Source organism: Phocoena sinus, chromosome 1 (genome assembly GCF_008692025.1).
Source record: "Phocoena sinus isolate mPhoSin1 chromosome 1, mPhoSin1.pri, whole genome shotgun sequence".
Taxonomy (NCBI): domain Eukaryota; kingdom Metazoa; phylum Chordata; class Mammalia; order Artiodactyla; family Phocoenidae; genus Phocoena; species Phocoena sinus.
The window spans coordinates 115703699-115729565 of record NC_045763.1 but is presented as its reverse complement, the minus strand read 5'-3'; the positions used below and the strand labels follow the sequence as shown (position 1 = coordinate 115729565).

General features: G+C 40.3%; 1 protein-coding gene across 2 annotated transcripts in view; it reads left to right on the top strand.

Annotated features, from left to right (window-relative positions):
• The first annotated feature begins 1136 nt into the window (after positions 1–1136).
• The window catches only part of FCRL3 (Fc receptor like 3), a 39292-nt gene continuing 14561 nt past the window's right edge, over positions 1137–25867 (top strand). The window contains exons 1-8 of one of the 2 annotated variants that reach the window (XM_032612874.1): positions 1137–1203; positions 1339–1468; positions 19898–19918; positions 20988–21230; positions 21751–22002; positions 22239–22523; positions 23540–23827; positions 24136–24411. In XM_032612874.1, coding sequence (XP_032468765.1) covers positions 1438–1468; positions 19898–19918; positions 20988–21230; positions 21751–22002; positions 22239–22523; positions 23540–23827; positions 24136–24411 — 1396 coding nt within the window. In that variant the 5' untranslated portion in view covers positions 1137–1203; positions 1339–1437. Of the gene's footprint in view, positions 1204–1338; positions 1469–19897; positions 20065–20987; positions 21231–21750; positions 22003–22238; positions 22524–23539; positions 23828–24135; positions 24412–25867 lie in introns of those variants that run through there. The other variant, XM_032612881.1, reaches the window with a different exon arrangement.

The window sequence follows — 25867 nt, the reverse complement described above, 5'->3', positions numbered from 1 at the left end:
AAGAAATAAATGTCAAGAAACCCTGGTCTAGAGTTTTTCATAGTTTCTCAAAAAATACTTATTTAATGCCTCCCTGCAAGAGAAAATTGGTAGAGGTACAAGGGATACAACAATGGGTAAGCTAAACATGGGCCCTTGAATGATAGCTGAGGAGAAGACATAAAAACAAACAAGAAAATAGAGGAAATAATTACAAATAATGATAAAATGCTATGAAAAAAAGCATACAGGGGCTTGAAACAGAAAATAATCAGGTGAGACCCCTTTGATTGCAAGGCCAGGGAAGGCCTCTCTGATAAAGGCTCTGGCTTTAAAAACAGAGGTTCTGTAGTATGGGCCCTAACAGTTGTTCTTTCTTTCATAATGCAAGTGCCCGACTTAAACTTTGATTGCTGAGACATCCACTTCAAAGAGCTACTTTGAATAAACACATTGCCAGCCACTAGATAAAAGGCAGCACCAAAGCCCACCCCACCGCCCTCCTTTGCCCCCCAGGCTCCTTTGTTTTAGAGGTATTGGTTGATTTTGATAACTGACCATTTGGGTCTCTTGTTTTTTTCTCTTCCTGTGCTTTAACTTCTGGCTTTTATATTTTAAATTCACCAATAAAGAGTGAGCCCTCAAAACACTAAGCCCCCCCCTCCACCCCAATAAAAGCTTTCCAGGACCTATGAGTAATAAACTTTTTTTTTCCAAAGTTTCTTCCTGTTTATTGCTGAGGGTGTCTTGCAATCATAATAAGAATCACAAGGGCCTGCCCAGGCACAGCACTGGTTATAGGCTGAGATGGGGCACAAAACAGTTTCCTACCTAATGCTTGTTCTTTTATCTCCTAATTTGCACAGATCTGGGAGGAATTTAGGGGCAGCTTCTTTTGTAGTTGGTGAATTAAAAAAAATTTTTCCTCCTCAACAACTTTGTGCCACTTTATGTAAAGTCAAAAGGCTTTCGTGTCTGCTTTGACCCTTTGACTTTTTGTGACTTACACCATAAAACAGCAGGACACCACAGTCACCAGGTATGTCTATATTAGGAGCCTTATGCAGAACCAGATGTTGTATGAATTCAAGGTAATGGAAGGGTTTTTCCATTTGAAAAATGAAAAAAAGTTATTTGAATACTAGCAAATCTATAGTGTGGCATTTCAGAGAACCCAGCACAGCCTTGGAGACATTTCTCCAGAGAGAGTTGACCTGCTAGAAGGTAACTGTCAACGTCTAAAACTGCACAACTGCCGGGGTTGAAATACAAGCAACATTTAGGAAGGTAGTTGTGTTAATTTTTCAGAACCCAAGGCAAGATATGATTCTTTTACTTCCCCTTTTCTAACTCTTGCAGATCTCATCTGAGTACCTCCCTTCTGTCCTCTTTCGTGGATGAGAAAGAAGCCTGGCTTGTGAGAGAGACTTTCCCTGCCCTCAGCCAGGCCACATCCCCATGTTTCTGTGGCTGCTGCTGCTGATCCTGGGTGAGTAGATGGGTTGGACTGGGACAGGGGCTTCAGCTCCTAATGTCATCCAGAGAAGACCAAGGAGCTTCTGTCTCTGCTTCCACTTGGGGTTCAGAGACAGATAGCAAGTGTGAAATGAAAGAAAAATGCACAACATAAAAGCTGAGAATTAAGTTTTATTAAGAAACTTACTGAGGACTGTCGCCCAGAAGACAGCCTCTCAGATAGCTCTGAGGAACTGCTCCGAAGAGGTAAGGGAGGAGCCAGTATATATACAAACTTTTTGCTGGAAAAACATGCAGTCAAGCATCAAAAGATTAGTGCTAATCACAAAGAAGAGAAATCTCAACTTAATGATTTTAGTGCTTTTCTCTGTATGGGAAGATGTAAGAATCTGGGGTCATTTAAAAATTTCCCTTAGGGGCTTCCCTGGTGGCACAGTGGTTGAGAGTCTGCCTGCCGATGCAGGGGACACGGGTTCATGCCCCGGTCCCGGAAGATCCCACATGCCGCAGAGCGGCTGGGCCCGTGAGCCATGGCGGCTGAGCCTGCGCGTCCGGAGCCTGTGCTCCGCAACGGGAGAGGCCACAACAGTGAGAGGCCTGCATACCACAAAAAATAAAAATTTCCCTTAGATATACATCTTAACTATTTAAGGACCAGTATATCCAAAACACAGAATGTTTCTTGTTTTTCTCTATCCTGAATTCCCCTTGGAGCTCACTGTTTGTGGGCAACTGCAGTGGCTAATGGCTTGATCCTTATAGAACTGGAATGGCAGGCAACATTTTTTTCTTTACAGTGCCCTTTGTTGGTCATAAATTCGACCAAGGTTTGGGAGGCATTTCATGACCTATTTGTCCCGTGGCGCTAAGAACACTTATTCCTAAGTAAGGTGAAGATCTCAGTGATAGGCCATTCATGTGCTATATCTGGATTAGGCCCTGTTAATAACCTAAAATTCTCTGGATCATCTGTCTTACTAGTCTATTATGATCCAGGAAATATTTTTCCCTTGTTACTTCTTCCCATATCTAGAGTTGCACTATTACAATTATTCTGTATAGAGTTATATATGTGATCATTGCCTCAAGACTTTTAGCCATCATTAATTTTGTTGGAGGCCTGGTTACACATCAGGTAATTTAAGAAACAACAATATTACAAAATAGACAGAATATAAGTAATATAGCTCAGAGTGGAGCAGAGGGAGACAAAAAGCATAGTTTGAAAACAACAAAGAGAGAACAGATTAAAATAATGATGAGTATAACTAGTTGTAATCTGGATTGCAATAAGCTATAAAGTCCAGAGGGGAGCCAGCTGGAAAAGCCAAATTCTGGAGGGATCAGGTAGAGAGAAAAAGCTAAATATTTCATCTTTGTTTACAAAGGTATACTTTATCATTTTTTTGTAGGTCATAGTGTAAGAGGAAAGGTTTTCTGGAAAATAAATATTAAAAGTCAGTAATATTTCAGAAAAAAGTTATAAAATACAAATTGTGTTTATTAGTTCATTCAGTCCCATGTAACTGATTCCTGCTGATCTGGATGAAGTCATCAGGTTTTCCATTAGAGTTTTGTAATTTCTTACCCAGTTCAGTGGTATGATCTACAAGTCATCAGAAACCTTATTTGTCAAAAAGTCCTTTCTGTGAATCTTGAAGATCTTGATTTTGTAAAAGCATAAAACAATGACTGTCTATAAAAGACGAAAGATTTTAAATGGCATGGTTAAATATCTGATTACAACATAACTGACAAAGAATATACAACATTCTGTGACATACAACATTTTAAGATAATAATTAGAATTATGACTAATAACACTATACCAGGACATATCGGATTTTTAGGAATTTCATATAATTTTTAGAAGCTCTATATTAATGACATATACCCATATAATATAGCCTAAGAAAGTTTATCACAACTAATTTGACAATATTTCCCATGTAATTTAACATACTCAACAACCCTAATTAGTTTAATATCTCTCTTTGGGATGTTTCAGTGGCCCTTTGAAGCATCACAAAGTTAGCTAGAAGTCAAGAGAATTCATTTGGAATTTGACTTGGGAAGTTTGTCAAAGATATCACAAGGTTTTTAAGACACTTGGTCAAATAGGATCATAGGTCAGTGTGAAACAATACTTATTCACTCAACCAACGTGACATTAAAGATTTTAAAGGCAAATACAGAAAGCTACAACAAATTACTTAAAAGGTAAAGAAACTTTACAATCTGTTATCAAAAGCAGATCAATATTCCAAGAAAACTTTGTTCTCTGACCTTGGAGAGAAAACCAAATTCTAGTTTTGTGCCAGCTTACTTTTAATATTTAAACTTATTTATTCAATTAAATTTTATTTTAATTTTAGCCAGTCCTGACCATGCACAAAACTCTTTTCCCAGGGTTCCTTTCCCACAAACTTTCTGTAACTGTCTTTTTTACTTTCAGATTTAGTCCAGTGCTTTTTCTTCCTTTTTTTCTCTCTAGAACAAAATGACTCTCTTTTCCCATAACAAAATGTTCATTCTTTATGTCCTTTTCCTTTCATGCAAAGTTGTTACCCTTATTAGTTTTAATTATGCATATTAATTAGAATTCTTAATGTTTAAGTACTGTAATTTCTAGTAAAAGCTAAGAAGTAAGCAATGATGCACTGTCTTTTACATTAGCATTCTGTAGATTGGCAAACTTACAAATATTAGTTATGATTTCTAAAAATATGTGCTTTTTTATAGACTATTTTTTAGTGTGGCACCAAACATTTTTATTAATAGTCCAAAATATCTTTAGTTTCTCTGCAAAATGAAGCCTATATTCAGTAATTAATATTTCAGTATCTTATTTGGAAATGGTCTAGGTATTTAATAAATTTCCATCATTTAAATTCACTCACCAAAATTCTAAAGTTTCAAGTTACCAAAAATCTAGAGAAACTATTTTTAAGTAGATATACCATAAAACATAATTATTCTTCAAGGGTTCACCTAAAAGCTCTTACCCCATTTATATCTATTTAATTCATTTGTTCTCAACAATTATGTTTAGATTATCCATGAAAACTTTGAGACATGACACCAAGTCAGCCACCATCCCAAGCTATTTTTCTCACTGATAAATTTTATAATAGAGATAATATGACCTTATTTGACTTTTAGTAAAGCTAAGTGTAATAAAAGTAAGACATATCTGTATTAATTAAACCAACAAACTTGAACTTTAATACTGAATATTAATTTAATATTGAATATTTCCCAGATATGTGAACTTGAAATTCATTTGGGTTAGTTTCTACTACATTTAAAAATATTTAATTTGTAAATGCTACTTTTAAGTCAATTAGATACAGCTCTTCTATAAATTTAATTTTGATAATACTATCTGAAGGTAAATATGTATCATATGTATAATGTACACACAGATGTATAAACAGACATAACTAGAGATCTCATAACTTCATTTTAAATCTGAGTCATGAATCAGGTATTACAATATAAACTTACTAATTTATAAATGACACTTGGTGTAAGTTAAATTTATTTGCTCAGATAATTAAGGCTTTTTACTATTTGCAGGAAAGACTTTGAGATTTGTATCTGTCCTTGATAAATCCTTAAGGAGGCCGTTAATTCGATTTTGGGTGAGGGAGCCTTTCAAGCATTTTGAGTTTGTTTGCTTTTGTTTTGTTTAGTTTTGTTTTTTTTTACATCTTTATTGGAGTATAATTGCTTTACAATGGTGTGTTAGTTTCTGCTTTATAACAAAGTGAATCAGTTATACATATACATATGTTCCCATATCTCTTCCCTCTTGCGTCTCCCTCCCTCCCACCCTCCCTATCCCACCCCTCTAGGTGGTCACAAAGCACCAATATGATCTCCTTCTGCTATGTGGCTGCTTCCCACTAGCTATCTATTTTACGTTTGGTAGTGTATATATGTCCATGCCACTCTCTCATTTTGTCACAGCTTACCCTTCCCCCTCCCCATATCCTCAAGTCCAATCTCTAGTAGGTCTGTGTCTTTATTCCTGTCTTACCCCTAGGTTCTTCATGACATTTTTTCCCTTAAATTCCATATATATGTGTTAGCATACGGTATTTGTCTTTCTCTCTCTGACTTACTTCACTCTGTATGACAGACTCTAGGTCCATCCACCTCATTACAAATAGCTCAATTTCGTTTCTTTTTATGGCTGAGTAATATTCCATTGTATATATGTGCCACATCTTCTTTTTGTTTGTTTATTTGTTTGTTTATTTTTATTTATTTATTTATTTTAACATCTTTATTGGGGTATAATTGCTTTACAATGGTGTGTTAGTTTCTGCTTTATAACAAAGTGAATCAGCTATGCATATACATATGCTCCCATGTGTCTTACCTCTTGCGTCTCCCTCCCTCCCACTCTCCCCCTCCCACCCCTCCAGGCTGTCCCAAAGCCCCGAGCTAATATCCCTGTGCCTTGCGCTGCTTCCCCCTAGCTATCTACCTTACTACGTTTGTTAGTGTGTATATGTCCATGACTCTCTCTCGCCCTGTCAAAGCTCACCCTTCCCCCTCCCCATATCCTCAAGTCCGTTCTCCAGTAGGTCTGCGCCTCTATTCCTGTCTTATCCCTAGGTTCTTCATGACATTTTTTTCCTTTAAATTCCATATATATGTGTTAGCATACGGTATTAGTCTTTTTCTTTCTGACTTACTTCACTCTGTATGACAGACTCTAGGTCTATCCATCTCATTACAAATAACTCAATTTCATTTCTTTTTAAGGCTGAGTAATATTCCATTGTGTATATGTGCCACATCTTCTTTATCCATTCGTCCGATGATGGGCGCTTAGGTTGTTTCCATCTCCGGACTATTGTAAATAGAGCTGCAATGAACATTTTGGTACATGACTCTTTTCGAATTTTGGTTTTCTCAGGGTATATGCCCAGTAGTGGGATTGCTGGGTCATATGGTAGTTCTATTTGTAGTTTTTTAAGGAACCTCCATACTGTACTCCATAGTGGCTGTACCAATTCATATTCCCACCAGCAGTGCAAGAGTGTTCCCTTTTCCCCACACCCTCTCCAGCATTTATTGTTTCTAGATTTTTTGATGATTGCCATTCTGACTGGTGTGAGATGATATCTCATTGCAGTTTTGATTTGCATTTCTCTAATGATTAATGATGTTGAGCAATCTTTCATGTGTTTGTTGGCAACCTGTATATCTTTTTTGAAGAAATGTCTATTTAGGTCTTCTGCCCATTTTTGGATTAGGTTGTTTGTTTTTTTGTTATTGAGCTACATGAGCTGCTTGTAAATTTTGGAGATTAATCCTTTGTCAGTTGCTTCATTTGCAAATATTTTCTCCCATTCTGAGGGGTGTCTTTTGGTCTTGTTTGTGGTTTCCTTTGCTGTGCAAAAGCTTTGAAGTTTCATTAGGTCCCATTTGTTTATTTTTGCTTTTATTTCCATTTCTTTAGGAGGTGGGTCAAAAAGCATCTTGCTGTGGTTTATGTCATAGAGTGTTCTGCCTATGTTTTCCTCTAACAGTTTGATAGTTTCTGGCCTTACATTTAGGTCTTTAATCCATTTTGAGCTTATTTTTGTGTATGGTGTTAGGGAGTGATCTAATCTCATACTTTTACATGTACCTGTCCAGTTTTCCCAGCACCACTTATTGAAGAGGCTGTCCTTTCTCCACTGTACATTCCTGTCTCCTTTATCAAAGATAAAGTGACCATATGTGCGTGGGTTTATCTCTGGGCTTTCTATCCTGTTCCATTGATCTATCTTTCTGGTTTTTTGCCAGTACCATACTGTCTTGATTACTGTGGCTTTGTATTATAGTCTGAAGTTAGGGAGCCTGATTCCTCCAGCTCCGTTTTTCGTTCTCAAGATTGCTTTGGCTATTCAGGGTCTTTTGTGTTTCCATACAAATTGTGAATTTTTTTGTTCTAGTTCTGTGAAAAATGCCAGTGGTAGTTTGATAGGGATTGCATTGAATCTGGAGATTGCTTTGGGTAGTAGAGTCATTTTCACAATGTTGATTCTTCCAATCGAAGAACATGGTACATCTCTCCATCTATTTGTATCATCTTGAATTTCTTTCATCAGTGTCTTATAATTTTCTGCACACAGGTCTTTTGTCTCCTTAGGTAGTTTTATTCCTAGATATTTTATTCTTTTTGTTGCAATGGTAAATGGGAGTGTTTTCTTGATTTCACTTTCAGATTTTTCATCATTAGTGTATAGGAATGCAAGAGATTTCTGTGCATTAATTTTGTATCCTGCTACTTTACCAAATTCATTGATTAGCTGTAGCAGTTTTCTGGTAGAATGCTTAGGATTCTCTATGTATAGTATCATGTCATCTGCAAACAGTGACAGCTTTACTTCTTCGTTTCTGATTTGGATTACATTTATTTCGTTTTCTTCTCTGATTGCTGTGGCTAAAACTTCCAAAACTATGTTGAATAAGAGTGGTGAGAGTGGGCAACCTTGTCTTGTTCCTGATCTTAGTGGAAATGCTTTCAGTTTTTCACCATTGAGGATGATATTGGCTGTGTGTATGTCATATATGGCCTTTATTGTATTGAGGAAAGTTCCCTCTATGCCTACTTTCTGCAGGGTTTTTATCATAAATGGGTGTTGAATTTTGTCAAAAGCTTTCTAGCATCTATTGAGATGATCATATGGTTTTTCTCCTTCAATTTGTTAATATGGTGTATCACGTTGATTGATTTGTGTATATTGAAGAATCCTTGCATTCCTGGAATAAACCCCACTTGATCATGGTGTATGATCCTTTTAATGTGCTGTTGGATTCTGTTTGCTAGTATTTTGTTGAGGATTTTTGCATCTATGTTTATCAGTGATATAGGCCTGTAGTTTTCTTTCTTTGTGACATCCTTGTCTGGTTTTGGTATCAGAGTGATGGTGGCCTCATAGAATGAGTTTGGGGGTGTTCCTCCCCCTGCTATTTTTTGTAGGAATTTGAGAAGGATAGGTGTTAGCTCTTCTCTAAATGTTTGATAGAATTCACCTGTGAAGCCATCTCGTCCTGGGCTTTTGTTTGTTGGAAGATTTTTTTGTGTGTGTGGTATGTGGGCCTCACTGTTGTGGCTTCTCCCACTGTGGAGCACAGGCTCTGGACGTGCAGGCTCAGCGGCCATGGCTCATGGGCCCAGCTGCTCCGCGGCATGTGGGATCCTCCTGGACTGGGGCACGAACCTGCATCCCCTGCATCAGCAGGCGGACTCCCAACCACTGCACCACCAGGGAAGCCCTGTTGGAAGATTTTTAATCTCAATTTCAGTGCTTGTGATTGGTCTGTTCATATTTTCTATTTCCTCCTGATTCAGTCTTGGCAGGTTGTGCATTTCTAAGAATTTGTCCATTTCTATCAGGTTGTCCATTTTATTGGCATAGAGTTGCTAGTAGTAATCTCTCATGATCTTTTGTATTTCTGCAGTGTCAGTTGTTACTTCTCCTTTTTCATTTCTAATTCTATTGATTTGAATCTTCTCCCTTTTTTTCTTGATGAGTCTGGCTAGCGGTTTATCAATTTTGTTTATCTTCTCAAAGAACCAGCTTTTAGTTTTATTGTTCTTTGTTATCATTTCCTTCATTTCTTTTTCATTTATTTCTGATCTGATTTTTATGACTTCTTTTCTTCTGCTAACTTTGGGGTTTTTTTTGTCCTTCCTAATTGCTTTAGATGCAAGGGTAGGTTGTTTATTCTAGATGTTTCCTGTTTCTTAAGGTAGGATTGTATTGCTATAAAATTCCCTCTTAGAACTGCTTTTGCTGCATCTCATAGGTTTTTGGTTGTCGTGTCTCCATTGTCATGTTTTATATTTCCTCTTTGATTTCTTCAGTGATCACTTCGTTATTAAGTAGTGTATTGTTTAGCCTCCATGTGTTTGTATTTTTTACAGATCTTTTCCTGTAATTGATATCTAGTCTCATAGTGTTATTGTCAGAAAAGACACTTGATACAATTTCAATTTTCTTAAATTTACCAAGGCTTGATTTGTGACCCAAGATATGATGAGTCCTGGAGAATGTTCAATTAGCACTTGAGAAAAATGTGTATTCTGTTGTTTTTGGATGGAATGTCCTATAAATATGTTAAGTCCATCTTGGATAATGTATAATTTAAAGCTTGTGTTTCCTTATTTATTTTCATTTTGGATGATCTGTTCATTGGTGAAAGTGGGGTGTTTAAGTTCCCTACTATGAATGTGTTACTGTCGATTTCCCCTTTTATGGCTGTTAGTATTTGCCTTATGTATTGAGGTGCTCCTATGTTGGGTGCATAAATATTTACAATTGTTATATCTTCTTCTTGGATTGACCCCTTGATCATTATGTAGTGTCTCTCTTTGTCTCTTCTAATAGTCTTTATTTTAAAGTCTATTTTGTCTGATATGAGAATTCCTGCTCCAGCTTTCTTTTGGTTTCCATTTGTATGAAATATATTTTTCCATCCCCTTACTTTCAGTCTGTACGTGTCTCTGGGTCTGAAGTGGGTCTCTTGTAGACAGCATATATATGGGTCTTGTTTTTGTATCCATTCAGCCAATCTGTGTCTTTTAGTGGGAGCATTTAGTCAATTTACATTTAAGGTAATTATAAATATGTATGTCCCTATTCCCATTTTCTTAATTGTTTTGGGTTTGTTATTGTAGGTCTTTCCTTCTCTTATGTTTCTTGCCTAGAAAAGTTCCTTTCTCATTTTTTGCAAAGCTGGTTTGGTGGTGCTGAACTCTCTCAGCTTTTGCTTGTCTGTAAAGGTTTTTATTTCTCCATCAAATCTGAATGAGATCTTTGCTGGGTAGAGTAATCTTGGTTGCAGGTTTTTCTCCTTCATCACTTTAAGTATGTCCTGCCAGTCCCTTCTGACTTGCAGATTTTCTGCTGAAAGATCAGCTGTTAACCTTATGAGGATTCCCTTGTGTGTTATTTGTTGCTTTTCCCTTACTACTTTTAATATGTTTTCTTTGTATTTAATTTTTGACAGTTTGATTAATATGTGTCTTGGCATATTTCTCCTTGGATTTATCCTGTATGGGACTCTCTGTGTTTCCTGGATTTGATTAACTATCTCCTTTTCCATATTAGGGAATTTTCAACTGTAATCTCTTCAAATATTTTCTCAGTCCCTTTCTTTTCCTCCTCTTCTTCTGGAACCCCTATAATTCGAATGTTGGTGTGTTTAGTGTTGTCCCAGAGGTCTCTGAGACTGTCCTCAGTTCTTTTCATTCTTTTTTCTTTATTCTGCTCTGCAGTAGTTATTTCCACTATTTTATCTTCCAGGTCACTTATCCGTTCTTCTGCCTCAGTTATTCTGCTATTGATCCCACCTAAAGTATTTTTAATTTCATTTATTGTGTTGTTCATCGTTGTTTGTTTGCTCTTTAGTTCTTCTAGGTCCTTGTTAAATGTTTCTTGCATTTTGTCCATTCTATTTCCAAGATTTTGGATCATCTTTACTATCATTATTCTGAATTCTTTTTCAGGTAGACTGCCTATTTCCTCTTCATTTGTTAGGTCTGATGGGTTTTATCTTGCTCCTTCATCTGCTGTGTGTTTTTCTGTCTTCTCATTTTGCTTATCTTACTGTGTTTGGGGTCTCCTTTTTGTAGGCCGCAGGTTCGTAGTTCCCGTTTTTTTTTTGGTGTCTGTCCCCAGTGGCTAAGGTTGGTTCAGTGGGTTGTGTAAGCTTCCTCATGGAGGGGACTAATGCCTGTGTTCTTGTGGATGAGGTTGGATCTTGTCTTTCTGGTGGGCAGGTCCATGTCTGGTGGTGTGTTTTGGGGTGTCTGTGGACTTATTATGATTTTAGGCAGTCTCTCTGCTAATGGGTGAGGTTGTGTTCCTGTTTTGCTGGTTGTTTATCATAGGGTGTCCAGCATTGTAGCTTGCTCGTTGTTGAGTGAAGCTGGGTGCTGGTGTTGAGATGGAGATCTCTGGGAGATTTTTGCTGTTTGGTATTTTGTGGAGCTTGGAGGTCTCTTGTGGACTAGTGTCCTGAAGTTGGCTCTCCCACCTCTGAGGCACAGCACTGACTCCTGGCTGCAGCACCAAGAGACTTTCATCCACACAGCTCAGAATAAAAAGGAGAAAAAGTAGAAAGAAAGGAAGAAAGAAAGAAAGAAAGAAAGAAAGGAAGGAAGGAAGGAAGGAAGAAAGAAAATAGAAAGAAAGGAGGAAGGGAGGGAAGGAGGAAAGAAGGAAGTAGGGAAGGAGGGGACGAAGGAAAGAAGAAGATAAAATAAAATAAAGTAAGATAAAATAGTTATTAAAATAAAAAATAATTATTAAGAAAAAAAATTTTCTTTTTTAAAAACAAGAAGAAGAAAAAAAAAACGGTCGGATAGAACCTTAGGACAAATGGTGGAAGCAAAGCTATACAGACAAAATCTCACACAGAAGCATACACATGCACACTCACAAAAATAGGAAAAGGGGAAAAAATAATAAATTTTGCTCTCAAAGTCCACCTCCTCAATTTGAGATGATTCGTTGTCTATTCATGTATTCCACAGATGCAGGGTACATCAAGTTGGTTGTGGAGCTTTAATCCGCTGCTTCTGAGGCTGCTTGGAGAGATTTCCCTTTCTCTTCTTTGTTCTCACAGCTCCCAGGGGCTCAGCTTTGGATTTGGCCCCGCCTCTGCGTGTAGGTCGCTGGAGGGCGTCTCTTTTTCGCTCAGACAGGACGGGGTTAAAGGAGCCACTGATTCGGGGGCTCTGGCTCACTCAGGCCGGGGGGAGGGAGGGGCACGGAGTGCGGGGCGAGCCTGCGGCGTCAGAGGCCGGCATGACATTGCACCAGCCTGAGGCGCGCGTGCATTCTCCCGGGGAAGTTGTCCCTGGATCACAGGACCCTGGCAGTGGCGAGCTGCACAGGCTCCCCAGAAGGGGGGTGTGGATAGTGACCTGTGCTCGCACACAGGCTTCTTGGTAGCGGCAGAAGCAGCGTTAACGTCTCATGCCCGTCTCTGGGTTCCGTGCTTTTAGCCAAGGCCCGGGCCAGTCTCTGGAGCTCCTTTAAGCAGAGCTCTTAATCCCCTCTCCTCACGCACCAGGAAACAAAGAGGGAAGGAAAAGTTTCTTGCCTCTTCGGCAGGTCCAGACTTTTCCCCAGACTCCCTCCCGGCTAGCCGTGGTGCACTAACCCCCTGCAGGCTGTGTTCACACCGCCAACCCCAGTCCTCTCCCTGCGCTTCGACCAAAGCCCGAGCCTCAGCTCGCAGCCCCACCCGCCCCGGCGGGTGAGCAGACAAGACAAGCCTCTCGAGCTGATGAGTGCTGGTCGGCACCGATCCTCTGTGTGGGAATCTCCGCTTTGCCCTCCGCACCCCTGTTGCTGCGCTCTCCTCCATGGCTCCGAAGCTTTCCCCCTCCGTCACCCGCAGTCTCCGTCCGCGAAAGGGCTTCCTAGTGTGTGGAAACCTTTCCTCCCTCACAGCTCCCTCCCACTGGCGCAGGTCCCGTCCCTATCCTTTTGTCTCTGTTTATTCTTTTTTCTTTTGCCCTACCCAGGTACGTGGGGACTTTCTTGCCTTTTGGGAGGTCTGAGGTCTTCTGCCAGCGTTCAGTAGGTGTTCTGTAGGAGTTGTTCCACATGTAGATGTATTTCTGGTGTATCTGTGGGGAGGAAGGTGATCGCCGCGTCTTACTCTTCCGCCATCTTCCCCTCATTCCTTGTTTAGTTTTTATTTATTTATTTATTTTTTAGATAGGTAAGAAGTGGATTTATTTATTTACTTTTAATTTTTTTGATTAATTTTTATTGGAGTGTAGTTGCTTTACAATGTTGTGTTAGTTTCTATTGTACAGCAAAGTGAATCAGCTATACACATACATATATCCCCTCTTTTTTGGATTTCCTTCCCATTTAGGTCACCACAGTGCATTAAGTAGAGTCCCTGTGCTATACAGTATGTTCTCATTAGTTGTCTATTTTATACATAGCGTCAGTAGTGTATATGTGTCAATCCCAATCTCCCAATTCCTCCCACCCCCACCCCTTTCCCCCTTGGTATCCATACATTTGTTCTCTACGTCTCTCTGCTTGGCAAATAAGATAATCTATACAATTTTTCTAGATCCCACATATATGCATTAATATACGGTATTTGTTTTTCTCTTTTTCACTTACTTCACTGTGTATGACACTCTCTAGGTCCATCCACGTGTCTACAAATGACCCAGTTTCATTCCTTTTTATGGCTGAGTTTATTTAGAGAGATACACTTTCCATAGGCAGAATGCCATTCGCGTCTCAAAAGGCAAGACGGCCCTGGGAGAAACACACACCACAGACAGAATGTGGGCCATCTCAGAAGGCAAGAGCACCAACAGTTTGAGTTTTATTGATAAAAGGCCTCTTTTTTCCTTTTTTCCCTCTTCAGCTTCAGGTTCAACCTGATTGAGCTAATTAGGCTCAGTCTCAGGTCACTGTGGGCTGTATTTACATTTCTGATTTGTAGATTGGCAAGACAAAGACAGTTGCTTTTAATTCCCCAAAGAACTGGTCTGCTGCTTAAATGATATTAAAAGATTGATTTGCCCAATTACATTTTCTTTCATTTGCTTTTTTAATATCAGCAAGATTTTCCACTAAACTGGAAATCAAGAGTTCTATGTTCTAGAACTTTGGGATTCAATTTATCATGCCTTCAAAAATTTATGCACAAGGTATTCTACAAAGACCCTCTTTGTGCATGCACAAATTAAACAGAGCAATTTACCCTAGGGACAAAAAATATTTATTATTGCTTTTATTAGTCCCTGAATGTTGGGGCCCCATTTTTACTTTATGCTGTGTGGGCACAGGTAACTATATTGGTTTCTTTCTTTTTTAAAAAAATCAACTTTTAATTAAATTAATTATTTATTTTGGTTGCACCGAGTCTTAGTTGCAGCTCTCCAGGTCCTTAGTTGTGGCATGCAAACTCTTAGTTGCAGCATGCACGTGGGATCTAGTTCCCTGACCAGGGATCGAACCCATTTCCCCTGCATTGGAAGGCGGATTCTTAACCACTGTGCCACCTGGGAAGTCCCTATTGGTTTCTTTTAGTATGTTTAATTAATACTGCCTATGGGGCAGATTTATATGCCCTGTCTTATAATACCAGTCAGGGGAAGCACTCCTCATAGAGATGTAATGTCTATCCCACAGTACAATTAGACAAAAGAGATGTAACCATCTTATATAAATCCCATTCAAATACATCAGTTTTTATAAGATTTTATTTCAAATTTATAACTCTTGTACCTTTAACTTAAGCCTCCATTAGGACCCCATCAACAAGTCTTGGTCTTACAAGGAGTCCAGAAACTTTCCTTTTTATCCCCTGGCCATTTTATCCATTTTTGTATAAAAAGCTTTGGGGTTCCCAGTGAGGGGTCAAACCAAGGGACACAGGCCCTTTTGTTAATCTTAACTTCATTAATTGATCTCACTGTTGTCCCAAGCAAATGCTAGTCAGGTATCTCAGTGTAATTTTCTTCCAGCCTTTAAATTTTGTTTCAAAATAGGGGTTAATAGAGTGCACTTTAATGTTGGGGGGACTAATTGGGGGGTCCCTTTGGTCTATCCAACCCCAGGTAGTCAAAACTTTTGTTTTAATCCTATCAAAATCCATTTTATTTATCCCATTTCCTAATAATCATCTAAAGATTTCCATTCTGTTGGGATAAGTCCCTTTAAAATTTTCACTTCGTTAGGAAGAAGTCTCTTGACTTTCCCCTCAGTTTCTTCTTATTCTCCTGTTAATCAACCTAATTAACATTAATTAAGCTAATGTTTTTATTAGCATCTGCAAGAACCATTGAAGGGAAGCTGAGACCACAAATAAGTCTTCCTAAAACAGTTTTTATTTGTTAGTTTTAAACTAAGGGAGGTTTTTTTTTGTTTTGTATTGTTGTTTTTGTTTTTTTTTTGCAGTATGCGGGCCTCTCACTGTTGTGGCCTCTCCCGTTGCGGAGCACAGGCTCTGGGCGCACAGGCTCAGCGACCATGGCTCACGGGCCCAGCCAGGATCTTCCCGGACCGGGGCACGAACCCTTGTCCCCTGCATCGGCAGGTGGACTCGCAACCACTGCGCCACCAGGGAAGCCCTTAAACTAAGGGAGTTTTTAAGGTTACCTGTTTTACTTATGTATGTATATATATATTTTGCATCTACCTTTTAATTTGGTATTTTCATAGGCACCAATAAAACAGCTGTTTAAAATGAGAGCTCTCTAAAAATTTAGCAATTTAGAAGTTTCTCCAATTTAAAGAATCCAATGTCTGGCCATTGATGAATAGTATCTTAATAACAACTCAAACCAATAAGACGCAAGAGGCAACCCCACAAGAGAGCGCAAAGAATGCAGCCTTCTTAAAATACAGAAAGTTTACTCCCCATAATAGTCTAAGAAACTAAAGGTCTTTTTTGTGCAGGTAGACACAACAAAGGTTGAGATGACAAGGCCCCTTATGGGCTGGGACTCCTTATAACAAATTTTCCTGAGAGCTGGCATAGCCAGACAAGATGACTGCTTGGAATCCCAATCTATTCAGCTGGCTGCCAAATGTACACCATATGTGTACCTTCTGGATGGCAAAGACCAAGCTCTCGAAACACGGAATAAAATGCCTAAGAAGATCAGATATAACATTTACATCTCAAAAGCACAGGGAGAGAAATGCAAGTTCCTCCTAGAAGGGCTTTTGTTCCTTTAAGGTCAAAATTTTGAAAAGATGTTTTATCAAGCTGGCTTTCTTCTAATCATTTTTAGAATGTCAAAAGAACCCTATCTTGGCCATTTTAGGGCAAGATTTCCTTTAATTCCCAATTAAACAAGTATTCAATATTTGTAAGTATAAATTCCATATGTACATAAACATGGCTGGAGTGTTAGTTGGAGGCTGGCTTTCTGATGCCCTTCATTTTACCCAGCCCAGAGGCTCAGTGTCTTTCAACTGAATAAATCCTTGTATCTTTTAACCAGGCTCCCCCAGTATCTTTAAACTGGGGTGGAGGTGATATTGGAGAGGCAGAAGTGAGTGGTGGCATGAAGCGAGATCTTAATTCCCTGTCCAGGAATTGAACCCGGGTAGCCTGGATGAAAACCAGGAATCATAGCCACCACACCCCATGGCTCTTGCCCCCAGTGAAAAATGCATTTCTCATGGAGGTAAAAACTGTAAAAACAGGTACAAAGTTTATTATTAGAGACATAGCACAAGTGGGAGACAACACAGAGAAACAGTTTGTTTAGCAAGGCAGAGATGCACGCCCCGAGAGAAAAGGTGTGGGCATCCTCCCTAAGGAGAAGATAAAGAGGCAGTTAAGTCGTTTATATAGGGCAGTTCTTCCGGGTCTTTGTTTACTTTTGGCCAATTATCTGGCTTCTTTTTCCACACCTGACCTGCCCTAGGACCCTCCCCAACATGTGTGTGCAACTTTTTTCCAAGTTGGATTTCAGCCCAAAGGCCTATGGGGTGGCCTTAGCATCACATATTATGGGGTGGCGAGCCCTCCTTTTTGACCCTAAAGGAGACTTTCTGCCATGTGCAATGTGTCCCTTGCCCCAAGAAGGGGAAATGTGTGACCTCTTGACCCTTTACTCAAACAAGGTTTAGCCCCTCTCTGTTCCAGCCATGACTGTTATCTTAAGGTGACCCCGAGCAAGGGCAGCCAGGGAGGGGGACACAGGATGCTGGAACCCAGCAGATCCTCTCCTGTTATTCAGCTGTACACATCCTGCATGCATACACGTACACACACAAACACACTTGCACACATGTACACATGAACAGAACTGAACACAGAGTGGAGACTCCCAGCCCGGGCGGCATGTGGTTGGGCTTGTCAGATCACCCCTCAGCTTTTGAAGGTGTCCACAGGAGATGAAGCCTGGCTATTTACACTGTCTCTGTCATTGCTTCCATTTCGGAGAGCAAACAGGAGACTGATTTTCAATGTCTAACCTGGAGGCCATCTATCTCCTGTCCCAGGAAATGCAAACGGGAGTCTAGCTGTAAGTGTCCAGCCCGAAGCCCATGTTTTCCTGCCTCATGAAATGTAAATGGGAGGCCAGTTGTAAATGTTTAACCTGGGGCCCATCTATCTCCTGCCTCAGGGGGAGGGGGGGACAAATCCCTATTATACACCACAAAATAGAACTAACTCAGGATCATCAACCAATAATTGGGAGATCCTGCAAACAATAAATGCTGGAGAGGGTGTGGAGAAAAGGGAACACTCTTGCACTGTTGGTGGGAATGTAAATTGATACAGCCACTATGGAGAACAGTATGGAGGTTCCTTAAAAAACTACAAATAGAACTACCATATGACCCAGCAATCCCACTACTGGGCATATACCCTGAGAAAACCATAATTCAAAAAGAGTCATGTACCAAAAATGTTCATTGCAGCTCTATTTACAATAGCCAGGGCATGGAAACAACCTAAGTGCCCATCAACAGATGAATGGATAAAGAAGATGTGGCACATATATACAATGGAATATTACTCAGCCATAAAAAGGAACAAAACTGAGTTATTTGTAGTGAGGTGGATGGACCTAGAGACTGTCATACAGAGTGAAGTAAGTCAGAAAGAGAAAAACAAATACTGTATGCTAACACATATATACGGAATCTAAAAAAAAAAAGAAAAAAAATAGTCAGAAGAACTTAGGGGCAAGACAAGAATAAAGATGCAGACCTACTAGAGAATGGACTTGAGGATACGGAGAGGGGGAAGGGTAAGCTGGGACAAAGTGAGAGAGTGGCATGGACATATATACACTAGCAAACGTAAAATAGATAGCTAGTGGGAAGCAGCCGCATAGCACAGGGAGATCAGCTCAGTGCTTTGTGACCACCTAGAGGGGTGAGATAAGGAGGGTGGGAGGGAGATGCAAGAGGGAAGAGATATGGGGACATATGGATATGTATAACTGATTCACTTTGTTATAAAGCAGAAACTAACACACCACTGTAAAGCAATTATACTCTAATAAAGATGTTAAAAAAAGAATATATGAAACATTATGCTGGGACTCTATAAAGCCATGGACATTATATCATGATTATATGTTTAAGTAGCTGAAAGTCATTTGTAGTCTTAATATGCATGGATGATATAATAAAGGACATGATGAACATGGGCCTTGAACCAAAATAATAATAATAATAATTGTGAGATCCGAGAACCAGGAGAGACTCACCCAAATTTCTCTAAACTCATGGAAGAGGCAAATGGGCACAAGAGGCTCTTGCTGGTACCAAGGCTCCTGATCCTCAGGCAAAGGAGTGAAGTCTGCTCTGGGTCCCTTTGTGGTCACCAAAACTATTGACTGAAAGAAAACTGCACAATGTGAAATCTGAGTTAAGTTTTATTTGGGGAAATTATTGAAGACTATAGCCCAGAAGACAGCCTCTCAGATAGCTCTGAGGAACTGCTCTGAAGAGGTAAGGGAGGAGCCAGGATATATATAAACTTTTTGCTGGTAAAACATGTAGTCAAGCATCAAAAGATTACTGCTAATCACAAAGAAGAGAAATCTCACCGATTTTAGTGCTTTTCTCTGTATGGGAAGATGCAAGAATCTGGGGTCATTTGAAACTTTCCCTTAGATATGCATCTTAACTATCTAAGGGCCAATATATCCAAAGCCCAGAATGTTTCCTGTCTTTCTTCATCCTGAATTCCTCAGAGTACACTGTCTGTGGGCAACTACAATGGCTAATAGCTTGATCACTGTAGAACTGGAATGGCAGGCAACACTTTTTTCTTTACACAAGAGATGAAGAATGAGCAGAGCTGGGTCCCAGGAAAACCAAAGCCAACAGAGCAAACCAAGTATATTACCCTTGATTCTTCAACCATTTCTTTTTCATCTCATAGGAAGCTTGGATGTTTCTTTCCACCAAACCCCTTCTAAATCCCTCACATAAACAATTATTTTCAAAATTCAGTTGAGTAAGGGAAGATCTACTGAGAAATATGACCCCGCTTCCTGAGACTTTAAGCCAGTATTTAGCCAGAGATTGAAAATGTAGGAGGAACAGTACCCAAGTAATGAGGGGAGGAGAAACCATTTCTCCAAGGCCTTTTCTGTCTCTACATGGCTGAGTTCAGGCTAGGGAAGACGGGGGGAATGAACTATGAAGCTGCTAAGTATTAAATAGCAAAGAGAAGAGTCAGGATTGTGGGTACAAGTCATTCATGTTTATACAATAAATTATAAGCTATTCTTTTTTGTTTCTTTGTTTGGGGACTATGGGTATCATAGAGTGGGGGCAACGAAATGGGAGGAAAAACCAAAGAAGTGGTTGTGGCTGGGTTGTTGGAACACTTCTCAAATTGTGTAAGTGAAAAGGTTTGAAAAACATTGCTCTGTGCTAACCTTTAAATCTTGGCTCCCTCACAGCTCCTGGAAGAGATCAATCAGGTCAGTTTTCCCTTTTCTCTGTTCCTCCTGGTCTCTGGGCATTGGTCCTCCCAGCCAGCACTGCCTGGACCCATAAATGAGGCCTGTGGTGATGTGCCAACATCAGTGGTATTGCTACTCCGAGGTCACACCTGTTGCATTAGTGGGTGAGCAGACCCTCCTCTGACTTCTCCAGTCTTCAGTTCTTTCCCTATTACCGAATGCCACAGTGCGGAGGGGAAGGAAATATTTGCAGAAGGAAAGGCAGAGGCAGGAGGCTGATATTGAGAGAAACTCAGATCTGATCTCCTCTATTCCCTAAGACCCCTCTGTATGTCCAAGCTGGTGCCACTATCAAAGAACATAGAAATATATCCTATTCACAGTGGAAAATGCTAAAGCCAAATCTTTATACATCTCCAAAAGAAGCTCATGTCACTACACTGTTTCAATTTCTGGTCCCATTGGTTAGTTGCAATTATATATACAAATATGATTATGCAAGCAGTCCATGCCCCTTTGTTCAAATTTTTTATATCCTGTATCAATTACTGATTATACTCACCTTAGGCGGAGAGTAGAAAAATGTTGCCTTCCCCATAGACTCTCAAATTAAGCAAAGTTTAAAAGAATTGTAAGTGAAACAAATCTTGTTCATTAGATATTAATAACCAAGTAGGTACTGGTTTTTCAGAGTCTAGAAACTGCTTCTGAGGTATATACATCCCAGGCTGACTTTTACCTTGACAGGAATGTATAGGACAAGAGCATTTCAGAATCAGCCCACCTTCAGAGGCCCTCACAGTGTTTGCCCAACTACGAATCATGTCTCCTGAACTTTTCTGAGCCCATACAAGGAACCTGAGACCTATCCCGCATGACACCTACCCACCCACTGCTACTAGGCAAAAAATGACAAAGAACAGATTCTGTCCCAGGCAGTTCCCCAAGTTGTGTCTGCTCCATTTCCAGCCCTGGTCCTAATTGGAATTAGCCCAGAAAAACTCCTAGTTGCAGCTGGGCCCTTCCTTACTCTCCACCCACCTCTCATTCACCTTTACCTGCCTTTGTCTTTCCATTTCCTATTCAGGAGTAACCCCAAAAGCTTTTCTTCTCCTCAATCCTCCATGGTCCACAAACTTCAACAATGACAGAGTGACTCTCACATGCAGAGATTCCCTTTCTCCAGCCCAAGGAGACATATCTTGGTATCATAATGATCATTTGTTGGATAATATATCTGAAGAGATCCAAATACACAAGACTGGATATTACAAATGCAAGACTCAAAGATCTTCTCCCAGTGACCCCGTACATATGGATTTTTTACCTGGTGAGGAAAGAAAGGAGGGAGCCTCTGAAATTAAACCACTGGGCAGGATGTCTAAGGGCTAGGCTAATGCAGGGAGCCTAGGCAGGGCTGTAAACAGGCATGAGGATATTTGATGTATTGACCCCAGTGGGGAAAATAAGGAGATAGGACAGCAACAGGATGCTGCCTTGTCCATCCTCTCCATCCAGAGAAGTATTGGTAAGTATTGGTAAGAAGTATTGGTAAGTATTGGTAAGTATGGGGGAAGTCACCAGGAAAAAGGGACTTGGGTCTGAAGAAATGTATGGTATAAAACTTCTCTTTTAACAATATGTATGAGGATTTCTTAAGGATATTTTCTGGAAATTAGTTCATTATCCTAGGACAAGGGAGAACTGGGTTTTGGGATCATGTGGAAATGTTGATGGAGGACAGTTGCAAGTATGTATAGGATTGCAGCTCTTTCTTCATGGGCAGAAATGAGAGTTTGAAGAAACAAGCATCAGGAAATAAATTGATTGCATTCCTCCACTCTTTGCAGACAGACTGATCATCCAGGCTCCACACCCTGTCTTTGAAGGAGATGATGTTGTTCTGAGATGCCGGGGGAGAGAAGCAACAAGTGAAACAGTTTTCTACAAAAATAAAAAAGAAATTAGGAAGAGTTATATATCAAACTTCACACTAAATTCAGTCTCCAGGGACAATGACAAATATTATTGTACTGCTTCTAGGAAAGGCTTTTGGGGAGTAAGGAGAGACATTTCAAAACCTCTAACAATTCAAGTTCAAGGTAATGGCTGCCCTCCTGTGGGTAATAGGACTTGACAGGGAAACTGTGTGAGGATTTAGGGAGGGGCTCATCAGTGGGGATTTCATGAAAATCCTCCAGTCATGGGAGGGAGATGGGAAGTGATTCCACCTACTTGGGTCTCTGTGTTCTGATAGCTGGTGCTGAAAGCACACGTGCATCTTTCCAGGAGCCCTGAGCCTCACTACCTTGGGAACTGTGTTTGTTCTTCTCTCTAGAGCTGTTTCCCCCTCCTGTGCTGACAGCCAGACCCTCCCAGCCCATAGAGGGGAGACCAGTGACCCTGAAATGTGAGACTTGGCTCCCTCCACAGCGGTCATACATTCAGCTTCAATTCTGCTTCTTCAGAGAAGACCAGGCCTTGGGATCAGGCTGGAGCAGCTCCCCAGAGCTCAATTTACCTAACATGTGGAGTGAAAACTCAGGGTCTTACTGGTGCCAGGCAGAGACAGTGACTCACCATGTCAGGAAAAGAAGCTTGAGATCCCAGATACATGTGCAGAGTGAGTGTCTGTGGGGCTGCACTTCCAGAGTCAGAGCCGGGGAGAGGAGAGGAGAGCAATGACATTTCCTGCTCCCTAGGACACTGAAAATAACAGAGAGGAGAATTCCAGCTGTCCTGGTATCCTTCTCTCTTCAGGTTCAACACTGGCCTAATGTCCCTAGAACATTCTCTTCCATCTAACTCAGTTAATAACAGTTATTGATCAGTTACTGGGTCCCCAACCCTGTGGGGGGTTACAGAGCCTTACAGGATATGTTCTCTCAAGAGTCAACAGATAGAGCTTCCCTGGTGGCACAGTGGTTGAGAGTCCGCCTGCCAGTGCAGGGGACATGGGTTCATGCCCCGGTCCAGGAAGATCCCACATGCCGCGGAGCGGCTGGGCCCGTGAGCCATGGCCGCTGAGCCTGCGCGTCCGGAGCCTGTGCTCCACGACGGGAGAGGCCACAACAGTGAGAGGCCCGCGTAGCGCAAAAAAAAAAAAAAAAGTCAACAGACACAGATGACCACATGCAGTCTTTAGAGGTCCCTATGCTGCTTCCATTTGTTGACCTAAACATATTCCAAAATAAAAGTGGAAGATAAACATGAACTGGAATAATCAGAAAAGAATGTGAGAAGATGGAGGTGAGACTGGAGAAGAGTCTTGAAGGATAGGAAAGGGGTTTGAATTTCAGGATAGAAGTAATATTCTCAGGGTTCACTCTTATTTTGTGATCCATAAGTGCACCAAAGATTCCTTAGATATAAACGTAAATAAAATGTGCCTGCAGTCAGCATTAGGTTTAAGAAGATCAGGAGCCTAGTCCCCACATTCCCCAAGAATGGGAACTGTTGTATGTGGTGGGAGGGGTGTTTCTGCCTTTATAATAACATGCACAATTAATTCCTTATTGCCCACTTTGGACTCCTGCTTATTGTACCTGCTGCTATGGGCTTGTTCGTGACAGAACCAGCCTTCTTGACCCTGAAGTTTCTGCCATGAGAACCCTCATGTGTCATCTTGTGTCCTCCCAGGAATCCCTGTGTCTGATGTAAATCTAGAGATCCAGCCCCCCGAGGGGCAGCTGATTGAAGGAGAAAATCTGCTCCTTATCTGCTCAGTAGCCAACGGTACAGGGACTGTCACATTCTCCTGGCACAGAGAGGGCACAGTGAGAAGTTTGGGAACAAAGACCCAGCGTTCCTTGTCGGCAGAGCTGCAGATACTCACTGTGAAGGAGCATGATGCTGGGAGATATTACTGTGCAGCTGACAACATTCACGGTCCCATCGTCAGTAAACTGATTAGAGTCACACTGAGAAGTAAGTTCCCGATTCCTTCTATTCAGCCTCAGTTCACAAGCCAGGGTTTAGGCTTTCTGTCAGCCATGAGGCTCTTTGGAAGAAGGCAAAGGAACAGAGTTGTGAAGATTTAGAAGCTAACCAAGGAATGGCAAAGATGACAAAAGTTGAAGATATTTTACTTGTGGAGAGGACCGTAGTGATGAAAACAAAATTATCTAGGATTACTCTTCATGGTTCAAGAGATATATCTATATTTAAGTTTCTTGAGTGGGGTTATGAGTCTGTCACAGCATCAGAGTCCTCTGACAGTCTACTATCTCTTTCAGTTCCAGTGTCTCGCCCTGTCCTCACTCTCAGGGCTCCTGGGGCCCAGGTTGTGGTGGGGGACATGATGGAGCTTCACTGTGAGGCCCGGAGAGGCTCTCCCCCGATCCTGTACCGATTTTATCATGATGGTGTCAGCCTGGGGAGCAGCTCAGTTCCCTCTGGAAGAGCATTCTTCAAATTCTCTCTGACTGCAGAACATTCTGGAAACTACTCCTGTGAGGCTGACAATGGCCTGGGGGTCCAGCTTAGTGACAGAGTGACTCTCAGTGTCACAGGTTAGTAGGGATGCCTGCAGCAATTACAGCCCAGAACAGACTGTGTCTTCTCTTTTGGGCTACTTGCTGGTGTGACATTCCAGCAGACTCCCCACTTTTTCTTCCTCTACCTGAGAGTCCTGGGATCCTTTCTTCTGACTCTACATTCAGGAACTTAGGCCATTCCTAATGGTTTTTCTGCATTTATCAAGATGATCATATGATTTTTATTTTTTACTTTATTGATGTGATGTATCATGTTGATTGATTTGCAAATGTTGAACTACTCTTGCATACATGGAGTAAATCCCACGTGATCATGGTGTATGATCCTTTAAAAGTACTGTTTTATTCGGTTTGTTAATATTCTGTTGAGGATTTTTGCATCTATGTTACCTGATATATTGGCCTGTAATTTCTTTTTTGTGTGTTGTCTTTGGTTTTGGTATCAGGGTGATGTTAGCCTTGTAAAATAAGTTAGGAAGTATTCCCTTCTCTTCAGTATTTTTGAATATTTTGAGAAAGATAGGATTTACAGCACCTTTGAATGTTTGGTAGAATTCACCTGTGAAGTCATCTGGTCCTGTACTTTTATTCTTGGGAGGTTTTTGATTTCTATTTCAGTCTCTTTCCTAGTGATTGGTCATTCAGATTTTATTTTTTTATGATTCAGTCTCAGAAGATTGTGTGATTCTAAGAATTTGTCCATTTATTCTAGGTTGCTCAATTTGTTGGCATATAACTGTCCACAATATTCTTGTATAATCCTTTGTATTTCTGGGCATTCATTGTTATAGCTCCTCTTTCGTTTCTGATTTTATTTATCAGAGCCTTCTCTCATTTTTCTTAGTGAGTCTAGCTAAAGGTTTGGCAATTTTGTCCATCTTTTAAAAGATGGTCTTAGTTTTTATCAATATTTATCAATATTTTCTATTTTCTTTTTAGTGTATATTTCATTTCTCTTTGAATCTTTATCATTTCCTTCCTCCTACTGACTTCTGGCTTCATTTGTTCTTCTTTTTCTAGTTCCTTTATGTGCAAAGTTAAATTTTGGTATGTCATATTTTCATTTTCATTTGTCGTCAGGTATTTTTTCAATTCACCTTTGATTCTTGTTTGACCCAATAGTTTGTTTAGCAGCTTGTTGTTTAGTCTCTACATATTTGTGATTTTCCAGCTTTCTTCTTGTGGTTGATCTCTAGTTTCATACCATTGTGATCAGGCAAGATGGTTGATATGATTTCAATCTTCTTAAATTCACTGAGACTTGTTTTGTATTCCAACATATGGTCTATTCTTGAGAAAGTTTCATGAGCCCTTAAGAAGTATGTGTATTTTACTGCATTTGGATGGAATGTTCTGTATAAATTTATCAAGTCCATCTGGTCTAATGTATCTTTTAAGGCTGGCTGTTCCTTGTTGACTTTCTTTCTGTACGATCTAACCATTAATAGTGGGGTGTTACAGTTCCCTACTA